This window comes from Sceloporus undulatus, chromosome 7, assembly GCF_019175285.1.
Source record: "Sceloporus undulatus isolate JIND9_A2432 ecotype Alabama chromosome 7, SceUnd_v1.1, whole genome shotgun sequence".
Classification (NCBI taxonomy): Eukaryota; Metazoa; Chordata; class Lepidosauria; order Squamata; family Phrynosomatidae; genus Sceloporus; species Sceloporus undulatus.
The window spans coordinates 48,624,480-48,648,732 of record NC_056528.1 but is presented as its reverse complement, the minus strand read 5'-3'; the positions used below and the strand labels follow the sequence as shown (position 1 = coordinate 48,648,732).

The 24,253-nt window shown below is 43.4% G+C and overlaps 1 protein-coding gene across 3 annotated transcripts in view; it reads right to left on the bottom strand.

Annotated features, from left to right (window-relative positions):
* The window catches only part of PAK3 (p21 (RAC1) activated kinase 3), an 80,931-nt gene that overhangs the window by 2,166 nt on the left and 54,512 nt on the right, over positions 1-24,253 (bottom strand). For 2 of the 3 annotated variants that reach the window (XM_042480410.1, XM_042480409.1), the window contains exons 2-12: positions 21,302-21,495; positions 19,902-20,002; positions 14,698-14,742; positions 13,349-13,502; positions 11,971-12,008; positions 10,589-10,720; positions 9,953-10,115; positions 6,550-6,613; positions 3,946-3,994; positions 1,374-1,486; positions 728-845 (exon numbers count right to left, since the gene is read on the bottom strand). In XM_042480410.1, the coding sequence (XP_042336344.1) occupies positions 728-845; positions 1,374-1,486; positions 3,946-3,994; positions 6,550-6,613; positions 9,953-10,115; positions 10,589-10,720; positions 11,971-12,008; positions 13,349-13,502; positions 14,698-14,742; positions 19,902-20,002; positions 21,302-21,473 (1,149 nt within the window). In that variant the 5' untranslated portion in view covers positions 21,474-21,495. The remainder of the gene's footprint in view (positions 1-727; positions 846-1,373; positions 1,487-3,945; positions 3,995-6,549; positions 6,614-9,952; positions 10,116-10,588; positions 10,721-11,970; positions 12,009-13,348; positions 13,503-14,697; positions 14,743-19,901; positions 20,003-21,301; positions 21,496-24,253) is intronic. The other variant, XM_042480411.1, reaches the window with a different exon arrangement.

The window sequence follows — 24,253 nt, the reverse complement described above, 5'->3', positions numbered from 1 at the left end:
AAGCTCCCACCAAGGCATACCTCTAGCTCAGGGATTCTTAACATGGATTTTAAGATGCAAAAGGATCTTGTAGCACCTTTGAGACTAGCTGAGCAAAAGAAGTTGTAGCATAAACATTTGTAGGCTTGGCCTACTTCCTCAGATGCAAGAGGAAGTAGGTCAAGTCTACAAAAGCTCATCCTACAACTTCTTTCTTTCGGTTAGTCTCAATGGTGCTCCAAGATCCCTTTGCATACTGATATCCCAGATAAACATGGCTATGTCTCTGAAATATGCCCCAATGTGTTTTAGATGTTGTTGGACTACACTTCCTATCATCCCTGATGGCTGGGCCTTCTGAAGCCCAACATCTGGGAACCCATTTTTAGAAGACTGTGGTTTTGCTTGTCTCTGTCCCATTCGCTCTCTTCCCATCAATCGGTATCCAGCCCCCATGGGCAACTACTACCAGGTGTACCACTGTTAGCACCTGTCTGGACCCTCTTTGCAAGTTGACAAATTGAATTTTCCACAATGCCTTGGAGCAGCACTGTAACAAGCATTCAAGGACAGGACTGGAAATTCAAAATGGCATCTACTCATCACCAAATGGAGAAGCCCTGCTGCCAAGTAAGGCTGGCGGGTGCTCACAGGTGTGGGAGGGTATCCAGAGAACAATTTAGAGGAGCATTTCTCAGTGTTCAGATTTAAGGATGCCACAACACTGTCACAGCATGCAACCTCTCACCTCCCGACAGACAGCCGCTATCTGCCCTTCATCCATGCACGTTTCTGTAACAACGTCCGTCAAGGAGCCGCCAGCCAAATACTCCATTACTACCCAAAGTTCATCACCGACAAGGTAACTGAAAGATCAACAAGTGGGAGACATGTATGTATTTAAACAGTTCTAGGTTGCCATTCTGAACAAATTCCCCTGAAGGCAATGCACAGCAATGTGAGAACAATTATAAATTTAATATATTGCATTTTAAAAAACTGTATACAATAAAAAAGCATTTATACTACTTCTACTCCTACTGCTACTCCTACTATTCCTACTTCTACTACTACCTCCTCCTTCTACAACAGCTAAAACAAATGGTTTTGGAGTTTAAATCCAAAATAATTGAACATTCACAGTATACAACAGTTTAAAAGTAATTACACTGCCATAACATTCAGTTTAAAAACAAAGCATAAGACAAACAAAAGTCTAGCACATTCTACATGGTATAATCTTATCCATGTAATATATCCCAATACATCCCAGTGGTATAATCCAGACAGATTGAGAAACATTTTTTATGAGCATGTCCTGCAACAGCGCATCAATTGAATGCAGGTGCGTATGTCCAGTGAACAATGTCCAAACAAGACCCGGCTTTACTTACCTGTCTAAATAGTTAACAATGTTTGAATTCTTATTTTCCCTCATGACCAAGATTTCATTAATTATTAATTCCTTTTTGGGCTGCTGTTGGAGATTCATTTGTTTTATAGCCACCTGGAATGACATTTTGGGGACACATTTAACAAACATTACCAAAGCAATAAGCATGAAATAAACACACTGTGGGTGATCTGGTAACGTTTGAGAACAAGACCTCACTGTGTAAGGAAATGCTAGGTCAAGTATTTTTGCATTCGCATTTTAATGCTAATCATACACCTTGCATTCATGGATCCCAATGAATCTAAGCCCCATCCTCCCTGTCATATGGTGATACACTGTGGGTTGTATGCCTTTCATACAACTACACAAGCAGAGCATTCTGCTTTCCTACCCAGTGTATGACTGTGCGCACAGTGTGCAGCCCCAGAGGAAGAACATTCACCCATAAGTAAAGTGTATACATGACGGCAATACAAGCCATGGCTGACAAATACGCAAGCATCCCCATTGTTCATCTCTGAAACGTTGCAGCGTCCCTGCTAAACTCCTAGGAGCGATAACTCCTACTAAAGCCATTGGCAACGGAGGCTTCGCGGAAGACATGAAAGTAGCTGGCCAAATTTCTTTCGACGTTCCAGTGTTGACAGCCCAGTGCGCAATTTGCCAAGATCAACAGCAAAACGTACATAGTTGCTAATAATTGTGAATGGTACCTTAACCCTCCTTTCTTCCCAAGCTAACCTTTACACCAGTCCTCTGCCAAATCAGGACAAAACCATGAACATTAAGGTGACAACTCAACATTAACCAAACCAGAGGGAGTTCGAAGGCCTCCCTCATTCTCAATCACTCTATGGGTCACACATCGGTCAACATGCGCAATGGTGCATAGCCCCACACCAGCTACGCATAATTGCATGTTTTAAAGACAGGCCTTTGACCCTTCGTTCAATCTTTTTTTTTTCCATTTTAATTATTGTAAGGGTCAACTGACCTCCATGTCACCCAAATACAAATCCCAACCCTTTAACGCTGATCCTTCTTTAATTAACATTTACAGGCAACTTGGGGAATCAAAGGTTCTGTTGAGAATCCTTAATATCTCTGGAACGAGTAAGAAAGAGAATCCCGACAACCGGACCACCCAATATTGAAATAGAGAAGTGGGTATTGCATTAATAAGACAGGCTTAGCTGCTGGATCTCAACACCTGCTCCTCCAGCAAATCAGTGTCGAAGGTGAGTCACATCAATTGTTGGAAGGGACACAAGTTCACAGCCAACCATGGGAAGGCAATGTTCCATCCCAGCATTGCAGCAATGGCTGTCAGTTCCATTACATCCTTTACAACTGATGCCAACAACCATAGCAAGGCCCAACAGGCTTGCAGAGGAGACCTCTGACTTCACCAGAGAAGTTCCCCATAGCTTGATGCTGCATCAGAGCTGTGATGGCTCACAAGAAGATACAGCCCTGTTTAAACACTTAAAGGGATGCCATATGGAGGAGGGAGCATGCTTGTTTTCTGCTACTCCAGAGACTAGAACACAGAACAATGGATGCAAGCTACGGGAAAAGAGATTCCACCTCAACATTAGGAGGAACTTCCTAACAGTAAGGGCTGTTCAACAGTGGAACACACTTCTTTGGAAAATGATGAAGTCTCCCTCCTTGGAGGTCTTTAAACAGAGGCTGGATGGCCATCTGTTGGGGATGCTTTGATGGAGAGTTCCTGCATGGCAGAATGGGGTTGGACTGAATGGCCCTTGTGGTCTCTTCCAACTCTAGGATTCTATGGCCTGTTACAGACAGCCAAAATAAAGCTGCTTCGAGTCACAGTGGAGGTATGGTGTTTCAATGATGCATGCGTCCTAAGAGTCCAGAAGCCACACCAAAGCCACGCTCCAGTCCTTAGGGCTGGAGCGTGGCTTTGGTGCGACTTCTGGACTCTTAGGACTCATGCATCATTCAAATACCATACCTCCACTGTGACTCGAAGCAGCTTTATTTTGGCTGTCTATAACAGGCCAAAGATTCTAGGAAGGTGGCAGCAAGGCCCTGATGGATAGAGATGTTTGCCATGTGGTCTGCCCTGTGCCCCATAGGACAGCCAACTACCCTCAGATGAAATGAAAGAAGTTGTCCTATCATCTCTGCTGAAGAAAAGTCAGTGTTTGTACATCAGGTGGCCAAGGTGTGGCCTGTGGACCTCATGTGGACCCTGGTCTTTCCAGTGGTCTCCAAGTAGGTTCACCTTCAATTCCCTCCTTGGGGGGCATGCTGGCAATTTCATCCTATTTCTGGGCCAGGAGAGACCATTTTAGGTCCAGGAGAGACCTTTTCTAAAACAGAAAGTGACATGGAAGTCATGTCTTGGTAATTTCCCATTTTAATAAATGTCTCTCTTGGACCTAAAATGGTTTATCCTCACCCAGAAACTTCTCCTCGAAGTCATGTCCGGGTCACTTCTTGTTCTAAAATGGGAATAATATGGTGAACATGCCTCCAAATCCCCTAGATAGTCCATTTATATAAAAACGAAAAGGAATAAAAGTCAACATTGCACTTACCTCTTGCCCCGTAGCAATGTCTATTGCAGTATAAACTGTACCCGATGCCCTAAAGGAGAGACAAAAGTAAAACCAGGTTGTGAGGAATATATATACACACACACACACACACGTAAATATTTCTGCCAGTAGCTGCTAGAATATTAGTTGTCTGGGTTTGGAAGTATTTCCTTGAGGAAGCAATGGAAGAATAACAGTGTTCATTAGCTGTTTCAAGTGGAACTTCATACACAGTATGTATATATGTATGTATGTATGTATGTACTTAAATCTGTACTGAAGGCCTATCAGATACTTTTCAGTTTACTGCTGGATCAAAATGACTTTTTTCTAGATGTCTGGATTTATGGATTAAATCTAAATCCACTTGAGTGTGCAATATAAGGGATTCACTTTGTTTTCACCTATTTTAATCTGATATTGGGATGTCCTTCAAGGAAACAGCAGATACTGAATTTCAGGCTGAGTCTCCCTTCCCTGGAATTCCAAACTCTGAAATATTCCAAAAACCAAAACTTTGTTCATGGGGAGTTGAGATGGTGACACTTTTGCTTTCCGTTGGATCAGTATATACAAACTTTGTTTCATGTACAAAACTATTTAAAATGTTGTATAAAATTACCTCCAGGCTATGTGTACAAGACATATATGAAGGATCAATGAATTTTGTGTTTAGATGTGGGTCTGTTCCTCCAAAACAAGCGGATATTACCTCCCTCTTCATTCTCATGTCTACAGTCTGGTTGTCCTTTAACCACCACAACATGAAGTGTGTCCATGCATAAGTAAACTCTGTGTACATGTGTGCAAAGGTTGTTGATCTGTACACAGATGGAGCTCTAACATTCAATGCATGTACACTGTACCCAGATGTCTGATCAGTATGCAGGTATTGTTACAGTGCGCCCGCATCATACACGGACTCACTATATGTGGCTTTCAGCACACACCGGGAGTGCACAGGGCGCAAAGGGTGGTGCATCCCATTGAAAGTAATGGGGCGCACCTGCCATGCCATCGCGTCATACACAAGCCCCATTACTTTCAATGGGGCTCAAACATACGCGGTTTTTTTACACGGTTGGGTCCGGAACAGATCCTCCGTGTAAAAAAAGGGTGCATTGTATTTACAAGAACATGTGTTATTTTGGGATATGAGAGAGATGATTCTACAACAGTTCTCTGGTTTCTCTAGCAGTGAAAATACAGTAGAGGCAGTGTGGTGTAGTGGTTTGTGTGTTGCACTAGGACTCCAGGAGACCTGAGTTCAAATCCTTGCTCAGGCAAAAATGCCTACTGGGTGAACTTGGGCAAGTCATGCTCTCTCAGCCTCAGAGGAAGGCAATGACAAACCTCCTCTAAATCCGGCCAAGACAAGCCTAGAATAGGGTTATTATAAGTTGGAGATGACTTGAAGACACACAACAACCAACACAGTGACAGCAAGCTAAAGAGCTAACCGTTTGCATCCAAAATCAGCTGCCGAAAGCGGCTACCTCATTCTCCTTAATGGCAGAGCCAATTGTATTGAAACTATTCAGGATGCTTTTGATTTCTGGCCTCTGCATGAATGTTGAGAAACTGGCAGGAAACATTTTCACTGCATTTTAATATATATATAGCGCATAGACTGTGGTTTAGCTTAATGTTTTCCCTAGGCCCACTACAGACCATTTCAATATGAACGCAAATGCATTTTCTATGACTAATAGGGGGAGATTAATCCAATTTGTTTACATAACCATTTTTTAATTCCATTTATTCACGGTCGTCGGGGCGGAAGTACAGCTCCTAGGATCTCGGAGCATTTCTGTGTCTGCGTTTTATTTAGAAAACCGGTTTATTTACAAATTTCGGGGTCTAAAAAAGAAGATTGGCAAGGAAACTCAAAACCTTTTGAGATCTACAATATTAGCCAAGTCATATTGCCTCCAAGAAGATATATTTACCCATCAAAAGTAAGTCTGTATGGCCAAAACCAGGTGCAGGGAGACAGTGCACCTTGTTTGAGACAAGGATTTGCCAATCTTGGAAATATTCCGGCACAGAAGTATTAATTCCTTCCCCAAAAAGATATTCTCAGAACAGAAAAGGATGTTTTCTATCCAACCATGCGCAAATTTTATGCAGAATAAACCCCTAGTTACAGCATTTTCTGACAATGTTGTTTTCTATGCAAGTCAACCCTTAGCGGCATTTTCATCTCATGAAACAGCTTCTTGGTAAATAATATTTCAATGCATAAATATTAATTCCTATACAGAAAACACTATTTTCTATGCAAATCCACTGTGTGTGAATTTTACGCAGAACGAATCCCCAATTACAGCGTTTTCTGTGCGCAAAACATCATTTTATGCACAATGCAGAAGTATTATTTTCCACCCCCAAAAGACCACTGTTTTAAAGCATAGTTTTAAAGACTTCCTTGCAGCCAGAAGACACTATCTGAAATTGCGCATTGCTACCTTTGAGAGGACATTCAGTACAGCATTACATCCCTACCGCAAGATGACAGTCAGTGTTATTGGAAATACTTACTACATACATACAAAAAGGGTCTGGGTAGATATGAAAGATCAGAGCCACTTTGGTAATACTCACCCTTGCCCAATTTTTTCGAACCGTGTGTATTTCTTCTTTGGGTCTCCGACACTGACAATGCTTCCTAAAACAACCGAGAAAGACAGATCTTGTATTAAAATGTGTCTACATAGGTTGTTTTCAATGGTAACAAAGAGCAAGAAAAAGCAGGGACAGGTATACTTCTGTTAACAAAATGGATGTGTTCCTGGGTTTTACTCCTTGGACAGAAGTTTTGGTAACGGAGGCAGAAATCATAGGAAGGGAATAGGGATAGTTCCCTAATTTTGGGTTCAGCTCTGAACACACTGGAAACAAAGAAATATCTTAGAAAAGAAGTGTATGAGATCCAAAAACATGCATCTTAAATAAACTATATTTAGGATGCACATTTTTGGATAGATGAGGCAAGCCACAGTATTGGAGCATCTTTCGTTTTGGGATTATACGTATATAATCACCATATTGTAAATGTCTGTTGAAGCAGGTTGTTGTTTTAGAGCAGTTCAATGTGTTTCAGCCAACTTTTGGTTCAAAACGAATATTACGCACATGTTGAAGTGAACCAAACCAGCTCAAGTAAGTCTTGCGTAAGTACACAAAAACATTTTGAAACATCTAGGGACTACATGAAGCACATCCTGGGATGATTTTTCTCTCTTTCAATACCCTCCATATTTCTTATGGTTACCATTTCGATGACGAAACGTACCGATCTATGATTTTTCAACATGCCAAGGTAGCTGGTGAGAGAAGCTAATCTATCTCCCCCCTTTTCTTTCTGTTCTGCTCTTCATACATGCTCAGTAAGCGATTCTGGAGGCAGCTGCTGTTTACCTTGCGTTCAAAAACTGCACGGTTTTAAAGACTTTCTTGCAGCAGAAGGAAAACTGCTGAAATTGCTTGTTGCTACCTTTGAGAAGAAAACGCTTTGAAGACCTAAAGCTGCATTCTTTTAAAACAGCATGGTTTTAGAGATGCAAATGCACACAGCAACAGTGGCATCGCTTAAAGTAGAATCCCATTCCTTCCCAGGTCAAGCTTGATTGCCTTGTTTATTGCAGGCGCACTACTGCAACCCAACACAGAAAGTCTGTCTTTCTCTAGCCCTCCTTTGCTATCCTCTCAAGGCCACAGCTGCAAAATAGTAATGAAAAAAACCTCTGGCTACACAGAAGACAGCCTCCACTTCCGCACAGGAATGTTCCCATCAATATAAGATTGTCACATATAGGCAGGGATCCCGCATCACTTCATATCCACTGGCAGAATTACATTATGCATTTCCCACAATGAATTACAGGAGCCAGCATGGCGTAGTGGTTTGAGTATTGGACTATGACCCTGAAAACCAGGGTGTGATTCCCTGCTTGGCCATGAAACCCATTGAGTGACCTTAAGCAAGTCGCATGCTCTCAGCCTCTGAAGGCAATGGCAAACCTCCTCTGAACAAATCTTGGCAAGAAAACTCCCTGATAGGTTCCCCTTAGGGTCGCCATTAGTCAGGAACAACCTGAAGGCACACAACAACAATAGTGAATGCCACTATAGCACAACATATGTGAATCGGTGGTCAAGGTGCATGGCTGACGACCTGTTCTGCAATTACAATGTGCAACAAATGCAGTGCACAGAGGCAATGTGCCTTCCTATACTACTCCGTGTACTTAAATGCACTCTGCAACATGCCCAACAATTCCACATGCACAGCTCTGGCTACACTGCCTTCGGCAGGATATTACCAATATGCATTGTCCATATATATATATATATATATATACATACATACATATATACTCACTTCACCTGTGTAATGCAACTTATGATTGCATAGGTCACTAACAGGATGCTGACCATACTTTGCAACCTGTCTATGAATTCTGTTAGTCTTATATGTATTTTAACTATCTTAGTCATTTGCTCAGCAAGGAGAAGTAATAATGCAGCCCAGTTAATACAACTAATTTAGAGGACCTTGGAGTCAAGCAATTCATGGCAGTGGCTTGCTGGACATGGCCAAGCTGTGCATTAATCATTTTAGCATTCGCTAAAAGAAGGCTGAGAGAAAAGATACGGAGGATGGTTTTGCAGCTGCTCCACATTACAGGTGGTAAAACAGATTAGCTCCAGCCTTGTCAGCTGCGGCTGTCGCCACCTTCTTATCTTCACCCTGAAAATGTCCTTGACCATGATTTTGGATGCTTTCAGATTTGTTCTTTTTTAAATGACCCACATAGCTTTGACATTGCAATGAGCGGAAGAGGACGCCAGAGGGCAGCTGAAGCAACCAAGTGGGCTGCAGCTGAACAGCGGAAAGGCAGGCAGCTCAGCGTGAAAGAAAGAAAAAACACAGATGTCTTGATTCAGAGAGGACCTAGGAGCCTCATGTATAAAGCCAAAGGTGCGTGCACATAGACCTAAAGACACACAGGGTGGCCATGGGTCCTGCTTTACAGATGGCAGTCCCCCAACTGAAGAGCCATCAGAAACATCCAGCACTTTAGGTCCAGTTGAACGATGTAAATAACAATAAGGAGACACAGAGACCTTGACGTTGCCTCTCCAAAGTTAGCACCTGGAAACTGGACAAACAAGTCAACTGGTCCCAATCTTCCCATCTATCATGAGATTCAGTGGGCAAGATGTACACCATGTTTGCACTCATGTGGTCCCATGGTAGTTGTATTGTATACCATCATTTTGTTGAATTACCACATTGTGCATCTGTTAATGTCTCTCCTGTTGGTTTAACTGCCTCATTGCCTAGCCATGTTTAGTGCAGTACAACAGGATCTGGCCCAAATTATAACCTTGGCACTTCTCCCTTTATGAAGTCAGAGAAGAATGGAACAAATATGCAAGGAGAAACGATTCGATGCGACATTCTTTACAAAAACGGACAAATGTTAAGACTTGGGGACATGAAGTAAGTCAGTTCTCAAAGGAGGATGTATCGCCGGGATTTAAAATGTAAGGCATTCCTAATTAATCCTTAATTCTTTTCTTAATTAGCCCATGGTCACAGAGGCATGTGCGTTCTGCCACATTTCAGGTGGACTGATTGAAATTCCAATAGATTTTCAATCTCCAAGTCAAAGTCGGCTTGAAGGCAATTCCTCAGACATCCCATTCATGTCTGCATTATGTTATTAAGAAGAAGAAATGAGAGCAGCTAAAAATCTATAACGCAAGATGGGGGTTTGGAGATGCAGGGCAGGGAGGCAAGGCAACTAAAGTGGTGTCAAACTGGATTATTTCTGCAGTGCGGATGCAGTCTTAGTGAAGAATTACATCCCTAGCCCTGCTTTTGATCCGGTCGCAGTAACAGCTCTGCCCTGGGCTGAACCATATGTGGAGCGCTCTGTTCGCTTCTAGGTATCACATTTGGCAGACTTAACTTGGCATCACCTTTGACATCACTCACTTAATTTCTCTAGAATTTCTTCATCGGTCATCTTGGATTTTTTCCGTTGCCGGTCTGTGTTCCTATACAAAGTGTTTGTGTTGGAGTTCTCAGGCTGGGGGGTTGCAGGTTCTTTAGGTGGGGCTGGTGCAGCGACAGGTTCAATGACGGAACGTGTATAAATCTGAAAGGCACAAAGCGAGAGTCAACATTTACAACAGCTACATTTACCGTAGAGTCTCTGCAGTCCGTCTCCAATCCCATTCTGTGAGTGGAGAGAAGGAAGGATTGGAGAACTGTCTGGCTATGGCCCCATTGTCAGACACAAAAATGGATATATCATCTGTTGAGGTCTTCCAGAGGCCTCAGCCAACGATGCCAACATTTTGTATCCAGCTACAGGAAGTGCTTCTATAATCCTTCTCACTCTCCATCGGGCACAAAATGGCCTTTGGGGAGTGAGATTGCAGCATCTCTATGGTACATGAAGGGGTTGGTCAATACCGAGGAAGGGAGGAAATACCAACCTCTGTATTGACCACTTGAAAAAAGATATATGCAGGCATGAGTTTGACTTACACCTGTGTATGTCACTAACAGACTGCCCTGATCTCAACAAGGAGGCATCCTTTGAAATAACAACCGGTAGCAACTTACTGATTTAGTATGCTCCGGACGTGGGGCAATAACTGGTGGCGGCTCATTGTCATCATCCTCTTCCTCGTCTTCCTCATCCTCTTCTTCAGATACAGGGGGAGCGAGTGGGGGTTCCGATGCTGTTTTTGTGCTCTGTAGGGAAGAGTTGCAGGTGTCCCATGAAGCTTTGGCTAATCACAGAAGTACTGGTGAAATGTGAAAGGTCGGAGCATTGACAGAGGATGCATCCCCCATCGTTTCTCTTTCCCCTTGTCCCTTTCTGATTTGCATTTTATAATCTCCCCCCCTTTGTGTTGTCTTTGCTAAATGCCTGCTTGTAAATAGGGAACTATGTTTCAGCAATAGCAAAAATCTCAATTGGCAAGGAAGGGGCTGACCTATTTTTCCAGGTAAACAGAGATCAAGAAGGTGGCAACTAAAATGTGGGAAATCGCAACCAAGGCTTCATTTGCTAAAATCTAAGGCAGAGGCGTGCAAAGTGCAGTCCATGTATGGCACATGGCCCCTGGATCCAACTTCCAATTGACAAGACCTGAGCAGGACTGTTGATGACCTCTTGGAGGTCTCTCATTTATCAGGCCCCCATAAATTGAAGCCAAGCTCATGGCAAATAACCGCAACAACAAAGCCATAGAACAGCATATGTCCTCCTTGCAGTCCAATGGAAACGAAGGGTGTGGAATCTTCTAGCTTTGTGTATGGGAAGTGGCCCAAGGGAGATCCTATTTACCAGCTTTGTAATGCAAAATTACACCAATGTAGCTAAGCTAGGGTTCTTGTGCAACTGCTCTTGCACTGGATGGTACCACTTTGCTTTCTCCCATTGCTCCCAAGTCAACGCAAATCCTTACCCGCCAGTAAGCAGCACACTTACAGAAAGCACCACCACATGTGCAACACTTCACATCTGTGTAACAGGGCTCCTGCAACCCTGAATAGGCTGGCACCCTTGAGTAACCTTCGAGAACATGCATCTACTTGTCTAACTGTGTCTGCATTCACAGGATTATGGCTCCCCTTTCCACTGTCTGCTGCTATTGTGGGGTCTCTGTCGGGTCTTCAGTGATGCAAAATAAGTTGTTCCACATTTTAAATATGAAAGGCATGTCCCTGTTGAGCCATTCGGCAGTGAGCACAAAAACATTTATACTGAGAACACAATGTTGATATGGATTGTCTTAAGTGTATCTTTGTGGATCCCAGTACAATTCAATGTCAATTAAATGCATACTGCTGTTTAAAAACAAATGCCTAGAGTTTCAACAGATCCCACCCATTTCCACCAGACATAGATCAAATTATGCTGCAAAACGGGGGGAATTCCACAAGGTGGGGATCAGTTTACCTCCCCCCGCAATCCCATGACAGGTTTTCATACTCACCGAAGGATGGGCTGCAATATATCCATGGGCGCTCTTATCTGAAATGTGCAAAAGAAAACCCATGGCGGCCTGTTAGAACCTGGATGGCTGCAGGGCATTTTGCAGAAGGAGAATTTGTGATGATATTTGACAGGGTCGAGTTAGACAATATAAGCAGGGCATGCAGTTCTTCAAGGGGACATGGCTGGCTGGTTGGCTGGACTCCACTTGAATTCCTAGCAGGCAGCCACTCATGTCCCTTCAAGAATGCTCCACTCCATTTCCCTTGTTTTCCCATTTTTCCATGGAACTGGCCCCCATAGATTCTTACCATTCTTGGGGGAGGTGGTTACCCTCTATTTTAACTCCTTTTTGAGGTTGTTTCATTTGTTGTACTGACCACAAGGCTTCCCCAAAGCACCTTAATACAAACTTCATGGCTCTCACTAGCCCTGTTTTGGGTACAATCCTGTCAATACTTGCCACTTCAGTTTACTCTTAGAGAAAGCGATGTACAAGACCAAATAGGATCTACACACAGCAGACAGTTTCAGGGAAAGAAGAAAAAAAGAGCTACATGATCCTTTCCCCTTATACCACTTTTATATCACCCTAAAAATGTTAAATCTGATTTCCTTTCTATAGGAGAAAATGTATTGGGACTCTGGGGCTATACAGACAGGCAGCATGCAGCTGCCCCTTTCCGCCCTGGATTGGGCCCACGCCAACCTTCTAGTGGCGCAAGAAGGATTGGTGCAGATGTCCAATTCCAGAGTAGCTAAGAGCATCAGCGCAACTCTGCAACCTCACTGCATCCCAACTCTGGAGCAGTGAGAAGCATTTGTGCAAATGCTCAGCTCTGGAGCAGTATGCAGCTTTGGTACAGATGGCAAAGTTCAGGGCCCTGCAAACCATGTGGGAGGCTACCCAAAATAATTCCTCAGACAGCTGTAGGTAATGATCATTACAGGAGCCCTGGTGGGGCAATGGTTAAATGCTGGTATTACAGCCATAAGGTTGTGAGTTTGATCCCAGGCTCCAAGGTTGACTCAGACTTCCATCATTTCATAGGCCAATAAAATGAGTACCCAACTTGTTGGAGGCAATTGGCTTACGCATTTTAAACTGCTTAAAGAGTGCTGAGTTCACTGATAAGTGGTATAGAAATGTAAATGCTATTGCTTGCTATTGCTATTGCAATAAACAGGCTATGATCAGCACCTGGGCTGGCATGCACATATCAGGCCACACCGGTCATGACTGTTAAAGTGGTGTCAAACTGTTTTGTGGTAACAGCCCAAGTCCAACACTCAAATGCCTACACCACCCTGGTTGTTCGATCTACCCATGGTCTTCATCTCTTGGCTATGATAATGCCTTCTTCACTACCATTGCTTACCTCCTGATGTAAAGCTCATGTATTTCTGGTTGTTGACGGTCTCTTTGGAATCGTAGAATTTGAGGACATCCAGAACAGCTTGCGGGTTCTTCTTCTGCTCCAGTTTTGTGATGTTGGAGGTCTGCAGTAACCTGGCCCACTGTTCAGGAATCCCCTGCGAAAAGCAAGCGGAAAGAATGAGGACTTGGGGAAATTTCATCTGATCATCTGCCAGTTCAGTTCCCTTCCAAGAGTCCCATGCTCCCTGTTAAAATTGCCTGCCGGAGACTTTGACTGATGCCTGACAGTTTAAACCTAGACACTTGACAGCCACTGTAATCATTCCCTCGTTCTTTCTTAAAACAAAGAGCTAAAACCTGGAAACAACTAAAGCACGCCAAAAATAAACAAACAAATAAATAAAGACCGTTATGACTGTGACGGTGGGGGGGGGGGAAAGTGCATGAAACTCATCCTTAAATCAACTCTCGCTGATCCATGGAAGAATGGCGGAAAAGCTTAGCCAGTTTATCTGGTGATTCAGTGCAGACATCCAAATGCTATTCTAAACTGAAGGGTGACACGGTGTGTTTTTAGGAACTTTACACTGGATATCTGGTGTGTAACAAGAGAAAGGCATTCTGCTCAAATGATAACAGCCGATCCAATGGAGGTCAAAGCCACCTCCCGACATGTGAATTGGCTTCTGGGGAACCTTCTCCACAGTTTGGAGGAAGGACTACAATTTGGAAATCAAAAGGGTATCCCGGAATTACGTAATACAGCTAGTGCTGTCAAAGATCCCTTTGCATCTCTTCTCAGGTCCTCCACATCTCTAGGTTTCATACCCCCCAAAACAACACAAAGAGACAGCAGGATCTCAAAGCAGAGCCTGCAAGAGCAAAACCAAAGAAAAAAGACTGCAAGTTTGCATTGGGATGGTTTTAGTTCAGGAAAGAGGAAAGGTGCCCCGAAACATCCAGTATAATTTCCTAAATCAAAGGAACGGTCGCACTCCCATTCCCGGTTCTACTGCACAATTCACATCTAAGCAGCCAACAACTCATATAACTGCATCGAAGCATTCCTTGTTTGCCACCCCAGCTTAGATTCTGGCAAAAGAAACAGGTTTTAGTTTTTATCGTCTTTTGGTTCCTCCTAAGAGGTCCTCTGGCAAAATAAATAAATGAATAAATCAATAAATGATGGTGATATGGGCCTCTGGCATTGAGGAGGGGGCGGTAATGATGAGGGCATGGGGATAAGCCAAGCAACGAAATCTACTGCACACACATGAAACCTGCCGCTGCAATGCTATGACATCTCAAAGAAGCACTTGGATGCAAGCTTCTTTTGGGCCAGTGACGCACCTCTGGGAGCTTCCCTGTGCACATCTGTGAGCCATAGAGATCTGGCTGCAATGGACGTAAATAAAGAAAGAAAAGAAAGTTAAAACAGAATGTGGGACAACTGAGAAGGCGGGAAAGGAAGGTGGAAACCCAGTGGGTTGGAATGGGGTCGGGAAAAGGGGGAGATGGGGAGGTCATCCCATTGAACAGAGAAGGAGGCACCAAACAAAGCAGCAATTGACAGGTACAGGAAGACAGACTTTGGAGGAAAAAGAAACAGAAAAGAAAAAATCACAATTAAGCCCAAAGTTTGGAGGCATCCATTCCCCCATTTTAATCTCTTTGCAGAGTTGCGGCGGTGGTGCATCCGAGTTGTTTTCTCATTGTTTTGCTCATTAGAAAAATGGTACTGCTAAGAATTAATGGCCAACAACTGGGTCAAAAAGGTGGGTGGGGAAGACAGAACATCTTTCTCATGCTTAAACCATCTTATCAGTTCTGCACTGGCTTTGTGCAAGATATTCAGTACATTCCGGTGCATATGTGTTAAAGGAAACAGTGACCAATGGGGCTTACTCCTTGCTAGAGATGTGATTTTTCACTAAATTTCTTCTCAAAGGAGTAATTTTAACCATTTTTACCCAGCTTTCAGAAAGCCTTTGAAAGCCATGCACTTTTCAAAGCTTATTCTCAATTTGGGACTTACCCTGCACATTTGTTCTGCACATAAAATAACATGTTCTGTATAGCAAGCAGCATTTGCTACACAGCAAATAATATTTCTGCATAGAAAATGTTGTTTTTGATGCAAATCAACAATCTGTGAATGACTAAAAATGGTAATTTTCTTTTGCATTGTTTGTAAAAAAGAAGTTTTGGATGCAGATATTGTTCCAGGTGGGGAACGAGGATCCCGCTTGTTAAAAGCGAACTTTGCAAAATGATTCAACATATTAACGTTGAAAATCCCACTCCCCTGCTTCTTATAAATGCATGGATTTCTTTTATAACCAGTGACTTCTGTGGCTTCAGAAGCATGGTTCTACTTGGTCATTTCCAATCAATTCCCCGTAGTGTTTTCTGGCCCTACTTCTGCTATTCATGGGAGCTCCAATGAGCAACAATGAAATGGAGTTTGGACATGCATTTATGGCAAACAACATCATGTCATCAGAGGCTAATGACTGAAAGCCAAACCTTAGAGCCCATGGTTTTGGTTTTGGATGCAGCTCGGAGCAATGCAGGCCATGCAGCCAGAGCCATTGCTGGCCTTAGGTGCCAGAGAAAAAGGTATATGCTGCACATGGCACATTAACCCACAGGGCTTGCACAGCAACTAAGGCAATCCTCTGGCACAAAGCAGAGGAGATGTTTGCAGATTTTGGATATCCCCTGGCACTTCCAAACTTCTGAGAGAAAAAGAAAGAACACTTGCAGACACTTTTGGTTAAAAGACCTGACATGAGCAGCGCAACCCTCAGCACAATGTACTTACCATATAAATATCCAAAATGAGACTTACGTTCAGGAAAGACCAAGGTGGCAAAGGCCCATATCTAACCTCTGGAATCAGCTGCGGTTGTACAGCTAAAAACATCTAGCTCTTTAAGGAGTGAGAAATCCATGCTCTGCTTAAGTTGACCACCATCAACAACTAGCTTGAGGACTGCCATGGATTTTTGTGCATAGATCAATTCCCATTCAGTTTTTAGGGCTATGATCCTCCAAATACAGTGTGCTACTGAAAATCAACCCCTCGTTTCTCTCTCTTGATGCCCTTCAGGAAATCATGCAAGGCCAAAGAACTAACATTGCTACAGTGTTGTAGGATTAACCTCTATAAATGGAGCTCATCTGTATTCCAGTAGAATTCAGATTAGATGGACAAAACATTGCAAACAAACTCTAATAGTGGTGAATCAGTATATATCTGTTGTACATTGTCTCAATAGCTTTGGAGTGACTGCACCACAGTTCCATATGGATAGAAGTCACTGCATAGATCCCTTATCCTGCTCTGAGGCCAGACACATACTTCCAGAATTACTTTCCATCCGCCCAAGGAGTCCCATAACAGAAGTCCCAATTCACTACATCTGATGGAGGCCTACCATCTCCCTCATTTCATCCCAACTCCATGCCAACTCACCAAAGTTGTGAAGAGGTTACATGTACAGAGTCATCAATAGATCTCATCTTAACTATCAGAGCACCCCTTCAGGGATGGCCTGCACCCGCCTCTTTTCTCGCCAGGTTGAGGGTAGGGAAGCCTCACCGGCAGCCCAGAGGCTCCAATCTGGTGCTTTTCGGGACCATGGAGAAGCGGCAAAATGCTGTCTCACCATACTCCCAGAAAGGGGTGTCCTTGGGCAGCCACCCAGCCCCTTTCTCCCATGGTTTTGTTCCCGCGGCCGTCTGGTTGCTGCACGGGAACAAAGCTTGCAGCGCCACAACAAAAAGGAGCTGCCTAGAGCAGCTCCTTTGTTGCAGTGCCACAACCAGGAAGTGGCACCACCATGATGCCACTTCCTGTGCTCCACGTTTCCGAGACCGCTATGATGACACCACCACCATGTACTAGGGTTGCAGGGCGTGCAGACACTCCACCCCTGTGCAACCCTAGTATGTGGCCAGGCCGGCGTCTGGACCAGGCCATAGTCAAGTAGAGAGGAAGGACAGGGAAGCCACTTTTGGAGGATTGTCAGGATCAACCAGAGCAGACACTTTTGTAATTCCCCCATAGACCTGACTTCTTGAGACCTATTGCATTTTTCCAGCCACTGAAACTAGAGTTGTCATTTGATCTTGGGAGTTAGCATAAGATCATCTTGCCAATCTCACCCTGAAGCAGTTACTCCCATGTTTCCAGAAACTTACAAAAAGTTGCCATGCTTGTTCACAAGCCACTTATCCCTTTTCCCTGGCTGCAAACTGGGACCTTCAGGTAAGTCTGGGTTCCCTCCTTATCAGACCAACAAGACTGTGCATGAGGTTGGTTCCTGGTTTGCAAGCTAGAAACTGCTTCCAGAATTGTATTGATTTGGGTTTAAACATAAACTGCACTCAAGAAACCTTGGCTGTCTTAAAGGGAGATGTGTGATGCAATGGAGAAGAGGAAGAAAGTAAAAGAAATATACAGATACAAAACTAATTTTTGGCCTGATAATCTATGTCTAAATAATGCTGAGATTTCCAGTGTGAAGTTGAAGGCTTTCATGGCCGGCATCCAGTTTTTTGTGGGTTTTTCAGGCTATGTGGCCATGTTCTAGAAGAGTTTATTCCTGATGTTTATTCTCTGAAGATGCCAGCCACAGATGCTGGCAAAACATCAGGAACAAACTCTTCTAGAACATGGCCATATAGCCCAAAAAACCCACAAAAAATGAAGGCTGAGATTGTTTCGTCTGAACTAGATCAATCTGTTTATTCCACAATAAGTGTTGGTTAGTTCTGCACAGCCAACAGGTTTTATTTTGAGATGTCTTCAAAGGCAATCACATTTTTCCAGCTGCTAAACTAGAGATGCTGTAGGCTATAATTCAGAGGAAAGCCATATTTCTGCATTCCTTGCTTTAGAAATGCACAGGGTGGCCTTAAGTCAATAGGCAACTTGAGGGCAGATACATAAATACACACACAAATAGGAACTGCCACCCTGTCTAGGGGCCAGTTTGGAGAAACATATGGGCCCCTTGTTCAACTAGCTTTACTGGCCACCAGTTCATTTTCAGAGTGCAATTCAAAAACCTACACATCTTAGGTCCAAAGCACCTCAAAGATGGTATCTTTCAACAGGTCCCTACTCAAACGTTTCATAGATGGACACACAGAAACAGGTATCCACAGGGACCTCTGGGGGTCCTTCAGATGCCACCAGTGATGATGTCCTTGCTCTGCATCCAGCTTTAAGAAAATACCTGGATGCTTATCTGATGCTCTCTCTGCTCTCCACCAACCAAGAAATGGTCAGGTTTTTTGGGGGGGGGGGACTGTAACTGGGAAAAGATGGAGTGGATGGATTTGGGTTGTTATGCAGAGAATTCCAACTGCTTCAATGACCAAAAGTGGTTGAGACGGCATGAATCTAAATCACATCATGATAATTCATCAACAGGATGTCAGCCCCATATTGAAAAGTTATTGAAAGGGAAAGAATTATCCTTGGTTGGAATGTCCACTAGAAAGTACCTTGGATATATATCTCACCAGGTTTTGCTAAACTGCCCCAGCACCAGCAATCCACTTTTGAATTCCAGATGGGCAATCTGAATGTCAGAACCGTTGGCAACCCTACTCTGGAAGGAAGCACAAAACTCAAAAGGAAGCCATGGGTGTAGTCCCATGTTCTTTCCACAATGAGTTCTTCTAGCTTTCCCGCGTTCCACAAATATTATTTCATAACATATGGTAGTTTTGTGCTACACAGTGCCCACTTCAACAATAACATGCCATAGCTGGATGGATGGAACACCGGGGTGAAGAGATAGATATGGAGATATGCTGCTCCCATCATCCACCATCACTAGCCAGGCTTGGGACTTAAAGCACAACATCTAGAAGCACATAGGCCTCCAAACTCTGGTCATAGACCAGGTTGATTCAATCAAGAAAGCCACAGCCCCGACACTGTAGGATCTCTTGATGGCTGGAGTTCTTGGACATCTGTCATCATTAAGGTTGCCTTAAGCTGAAGCGGATTTACTCGGAAACTATCCTACAAGATCTATCCACAGAGCATCCTCAGATGCTCAGATGCAAGCAACCCTTGCAGGAAACAAAATAAGCTAGGCTGATTTCCCATACAGTACTTAAATCATACTAAACTATTATGAACCACAATCTTCATTTTAAAAATAAGAGAAAGTGTCATATACTCATTTGTAAAGGGAATCTCCAAATCTGTCAATTTAAGCCCTATCCTTTCTGGGTATTCAGAATAGATAGTCTGTATTAAAGTTTCTTGCATGTGCAGCAAATGTGCATTGGAGAGATGTGATAAATTTCTACCTCAGAATAAACTTTACAATGCTTTCGGAATAAATGGCAGCATGCTTCTCATGTGGGGAGATGAGATAGAAGCGATGTCTTGGTACATGTAACACCATTCCTCCCTCCCATGCATGCATTCACCCTTTTTGCAAGTGATGTTTTAAATGGCTGCAAAGAAAAGTAATTTAGCTGGTAAAGTCTGTTCCAAGGCTGTACATGCCAGAAACACAACTTACTGTGAATTCCCCGGTGACAGCATCGAACCCCACATGGATTGTGTGTTCAAAGTCTGACGGGAGGGAGATTTCGGGACGTTCTTTTTCTTTCTTCTTGTTGGCTAAGGGCAAAATGGGAATAGACACTTGTTCATCTGCATTGTATTCATTCACACATTTTACTGATTCAAAGCAAGGGGATTTAAGGACAGGGAGAGACAAATAAATCTGAATTCGAAAGGCGGCAGCCAAGAAGGTGAATTAAATTAATTATTCATGTATTATTCATTCATATATTTAAAGGAATCTCTTTTTTAAAAAAATCTTTCTCCAGCCAAAATGGGAATAGCATCATTTCATTGCAATCTGGTATATGCTTACTCATAAGCAGGTCCCACAAAATTCAGACGACTTGGATAAAGGTATACAGAATAGCAATTTTGTTGTACATCATTGCACCAAGCGGAAGGCAACTATTGTCCTTGCTAACATCACCTTCAGCTAAAGAGGAAAAAATGAGCTTCCATGGTGTTCATAAACCAAAGAGGGGGCTCAGTAAGGCAATGTGAAAAAGATATGGTTTTGCACATTTTAAATCACTAGGCCACTTGCTAGAACTTGTAGGATGGCAATGGCAGCTTGCCTTCTGGTTTGCTGTTGTGCCTAGGCTCAACCCTGCACACCAACTCTGGTTTCTTAGCCAGCGGCAAAGCACAAGCAAAAGTCATGGTTCGTTGTGGTTTATTTAAATCATGGCTTGTTGTTACATCCAAACCCAGAACCCTGTACAATGTAAACTGTATAGTTTTCAAGAGTTTGAGAAACTGGGCAACTTTCTAGACAGACATCCCAGTTGCAGTGTTTTCATGGAAAAGCATGTGGAAAAGTGCAGAGCTTTCATAGGGAATCATTGGAGGCGGGAGTACCCTAGTTTCTCAAGACTAGAGGAAGAAAAACTGAGTCATTAACCTCAACGTCCATCAGGACTAGAAAAATCGAGATTTACCATCACAGCTAAACACCCTTTGCTGAACTACAAACAACACAATTCCACCGGCTGCAGCCGCAGAAGTTAAAGTGGAATCGTAGCGGTATAACCGTCTGGTGCGGAAAACGCCTTGGATCCCATTCTGTGCAACAAAAAAACAGGGCATGCTGGATGTCCTTCTTCAGGTCCTAACCTCCTTCCTCTAACTCCAAATTTGAAAAATTAAAACCCCACAACTCTCTACTTTTACCTTCTCCACCAGCTGTATATTTTAAACCCAGACAGAAACGTGAGTGTCAAACAAATGCACCCTTGCAAGTTTTAACTGCTCTTTCCTCCCCGCTTTTCCCCAATGGAAAGAACAAGAAAAGCAGATGTGAAAAATGCCAGGCATGGCAAAGCCCAGCACCCCTTCCCCTTGGTGATACTTTACTTTTATCTCCGCCTGGAAAGATGGAGCGTAGCCGGGCCTTTTTGTTCTTCTCTTCCGGAGCCATGGGGAGAGGTTTGGAGCTGTGGTTGAGTGCTGAAGAATCGCGGTTGTTACTGTTCATTCTCAATGGAGGAGCTGGAGGTTTCTCTTCAGTATCCAGGCTCTCTGACATCTTCAGCAACCCTCACAGCTTCCTGCGCCATGATTTTTTAAAACAGGAGAGAAGGACGGAAAGGGTGGAGTTAGCAAAAACAGAAAAGCTGGAGCAAGCTAGAGGCATGTGATCGGAGGAGACCCATACCAGGTAATTCTTGATGTGGCGCCACTGACAACCCCAACAGGAACCGTTACGAATGGCAGAAGTGTACGGCTGCAATAATATTTGGAATCACTCAATCTGACTCAAGTGTGTTGGAAAAGTCCTAAACCTTTTGGAAGCAATGGCAAAGCATTTCCCATTATGTAAAGAAGGAACTGGTTAAGATACAGTAGGCCCTTGGTATCTGCTGGGGTTTGATCCCAGGACCTCCATTGATACCAAAATCTGTGGATGCTCAAATCCCATTATTAACAATGGCATAGTAAAATGGTGTCCCTTATATAAAATGGCAAAATCAAGGTTTGCTTTTTGGAAAAGAAATGTCCAAGTGGTCTCTAAGATATTCAAAATGTTCTTGCTTACTTCTGCAAAGCATCCCTGACCTGGAAAAAGGAGGACTACAACCTTTTCTGAAACATGTTGTAGTCCTCTTCCTTTTTTGTGGTGTGGGGACCTATCCTTGTTCTTTCCATGGGATTTCTACCTCTGGTATCAACGCCTGGGAAGACATCCACTTCATTGTCTTAAGTATATCTGTATTTTCATCCAGCGTACTTCACCTCGGAGGCCCCAGTGAACAGCAGCACATCCACACTTTAAATACAATAAAAATGAATACGCCAATATCCTCCGTATTGTCTTCTCCTCTCCCTAAAATGGGAAGTTTTCTTTGCCTGTGATCTGGAGCTGACCTAGCCACTCTTAGCAAGAGCCAACAGTGCAGCAAGGGCACAACTTGACATGAAAATAAGAAGAGCCCAACAGAAAGAGGCCAGTTTGGGTGCCTCATCCTGTCATGTGCCATTTGGCCCTTTGGAAACCCTGTTAATTAAATCTCAGTTTGATTTTAATTACGCCAAAGGTTGCCGTAATTAGAAATTCTGAAGATAATTAACCCAACAGGTGGCAGCGGGGAGATAAGGGAATTCATAAAAGCACATAGGGCCTGACTCAAGATCAGAAGGAAGAACGGGAAGATAAATTATGCACAGCGTTCAGGTGGAAAGCGTCTCCAGTGATGCGAAAACGCCACCCATGCAGACCTATTACGTTTCCTGAAGGTTGCATTAACCCATAGATCGGGACGGGCAAATGTCAGAGTTTGGGGTGTACAGTGGCTCATAAGGAGACCTCAGCAGGCCATATCCCTCTCTGCACCCCCTGCCAAATAAACCCTAATTTTGTATTTCCCACCAATACCATTCAGGACCCAGACATGGACTATACTCATCCCTCCATATTTGCAGATTTGATATTTGTGGATTTGATTAATATGCTCTCTCTAGGAATCTCTAGGTCCTCCAGCACAACTCTGTGGTCAACTTTAACTAAAAGTCGCACTGAAAGACCTAGAGATTCCTAGAGAGAATCCTTTACTAGGCATTTGTAGCTCCTCCAATGTAGTTCTATGGTCAGAGTCTGTCGGACGTTGACCATAGTTGCACTGGAGGACCTAGAGATTCCTAGAGAGGTGTCCTCTCATTAAAAACATGGTGTTTTTGTTATTTGCGGTTTTTCCATATTCATGGGGCTCTTGTGCCTCTAACCCTAGCGAATATGGAAGGACAAGTGTATTTTAAAACAAGAAATGAACCAAACAAAACTCAAATGTCTCCCTTGGGTTCTAAAATGGGCCAAAGGCATGGCAAAGGAGATCCAAACATCCATAAAGGGCATTTGCAGTCATTTTGGTACAAAAACGGTATCTTCTGGGGCTCCAGAGGCTACAAATATGGCCTTGGAGGCTACATCCCTTCCCTTGCCTGAGATTCATGAAATGTCCCCCTCCTACACACAATAAAATTCGACCATTGACAAGTATAAGATTACTAAACCCAAAGCAGAAAGAACTAGGCAAGATCCTGAAGTGTAAAGATATATCATGGAAGGCTAAAACTGGGATTGTCCATTTCCAATTCCTATGTATGGTTGTAAAGGCAGTGAAGAAAGCAGATAGGAAGAGAATCAACTCATGTGAAATATGGTGCTGGAGAAGAGTTCTGCAGATACCACAAATAAATGGGTCCTAGTGCAAATTAAGCCTGAACTTTCCCTAGAAGCCAAAAAGCACAACCACTTGCTTACACATGCAGAAGCCATTCATGGACATCTAGCTAATGCTTAACCACTGCAAGTAAAAAAAAACACCTTAGATGATGTTCTGGAAGTCACTCGAAGAGATCAGTCAGCTGATCCCAACCAAGCTTCTCCTGATTCCTGCTTTATAGCCTATTTTTTTAAAGGTCACAAAATGATCTCTATAAACTCTAGAGCAGCGGTGGGAAATAGGCCGCCTGTGGCCACATGCATTCCTCAACTGTATTCAAGGCCTCCGCCGCCGAAGCTTCTGACTGTTGAAAGTGCCAGACCGCCAAAATCCAATGCCATTGTCAAAAGGAGATTTTCTCCTCCTTTCTTGCCATTCCAAACAGGAGGGAAACACTTTGTCTCGGAGCTTCATGGTAAAGAAAAGTGGCCTGATACTTTAGTGGACTAAAGTTACTTTGCTGGACTAAAATGCCAAGAATCCTTCTGCCTGTTTGGAGGTTGGAAGACTTCCAGAACCTTAGTCCAGCAGAGCAGAAGCCAGCATGGAAAGTTGAGCTTGGGTTGGGTTGGGTTGGGTCATCCAG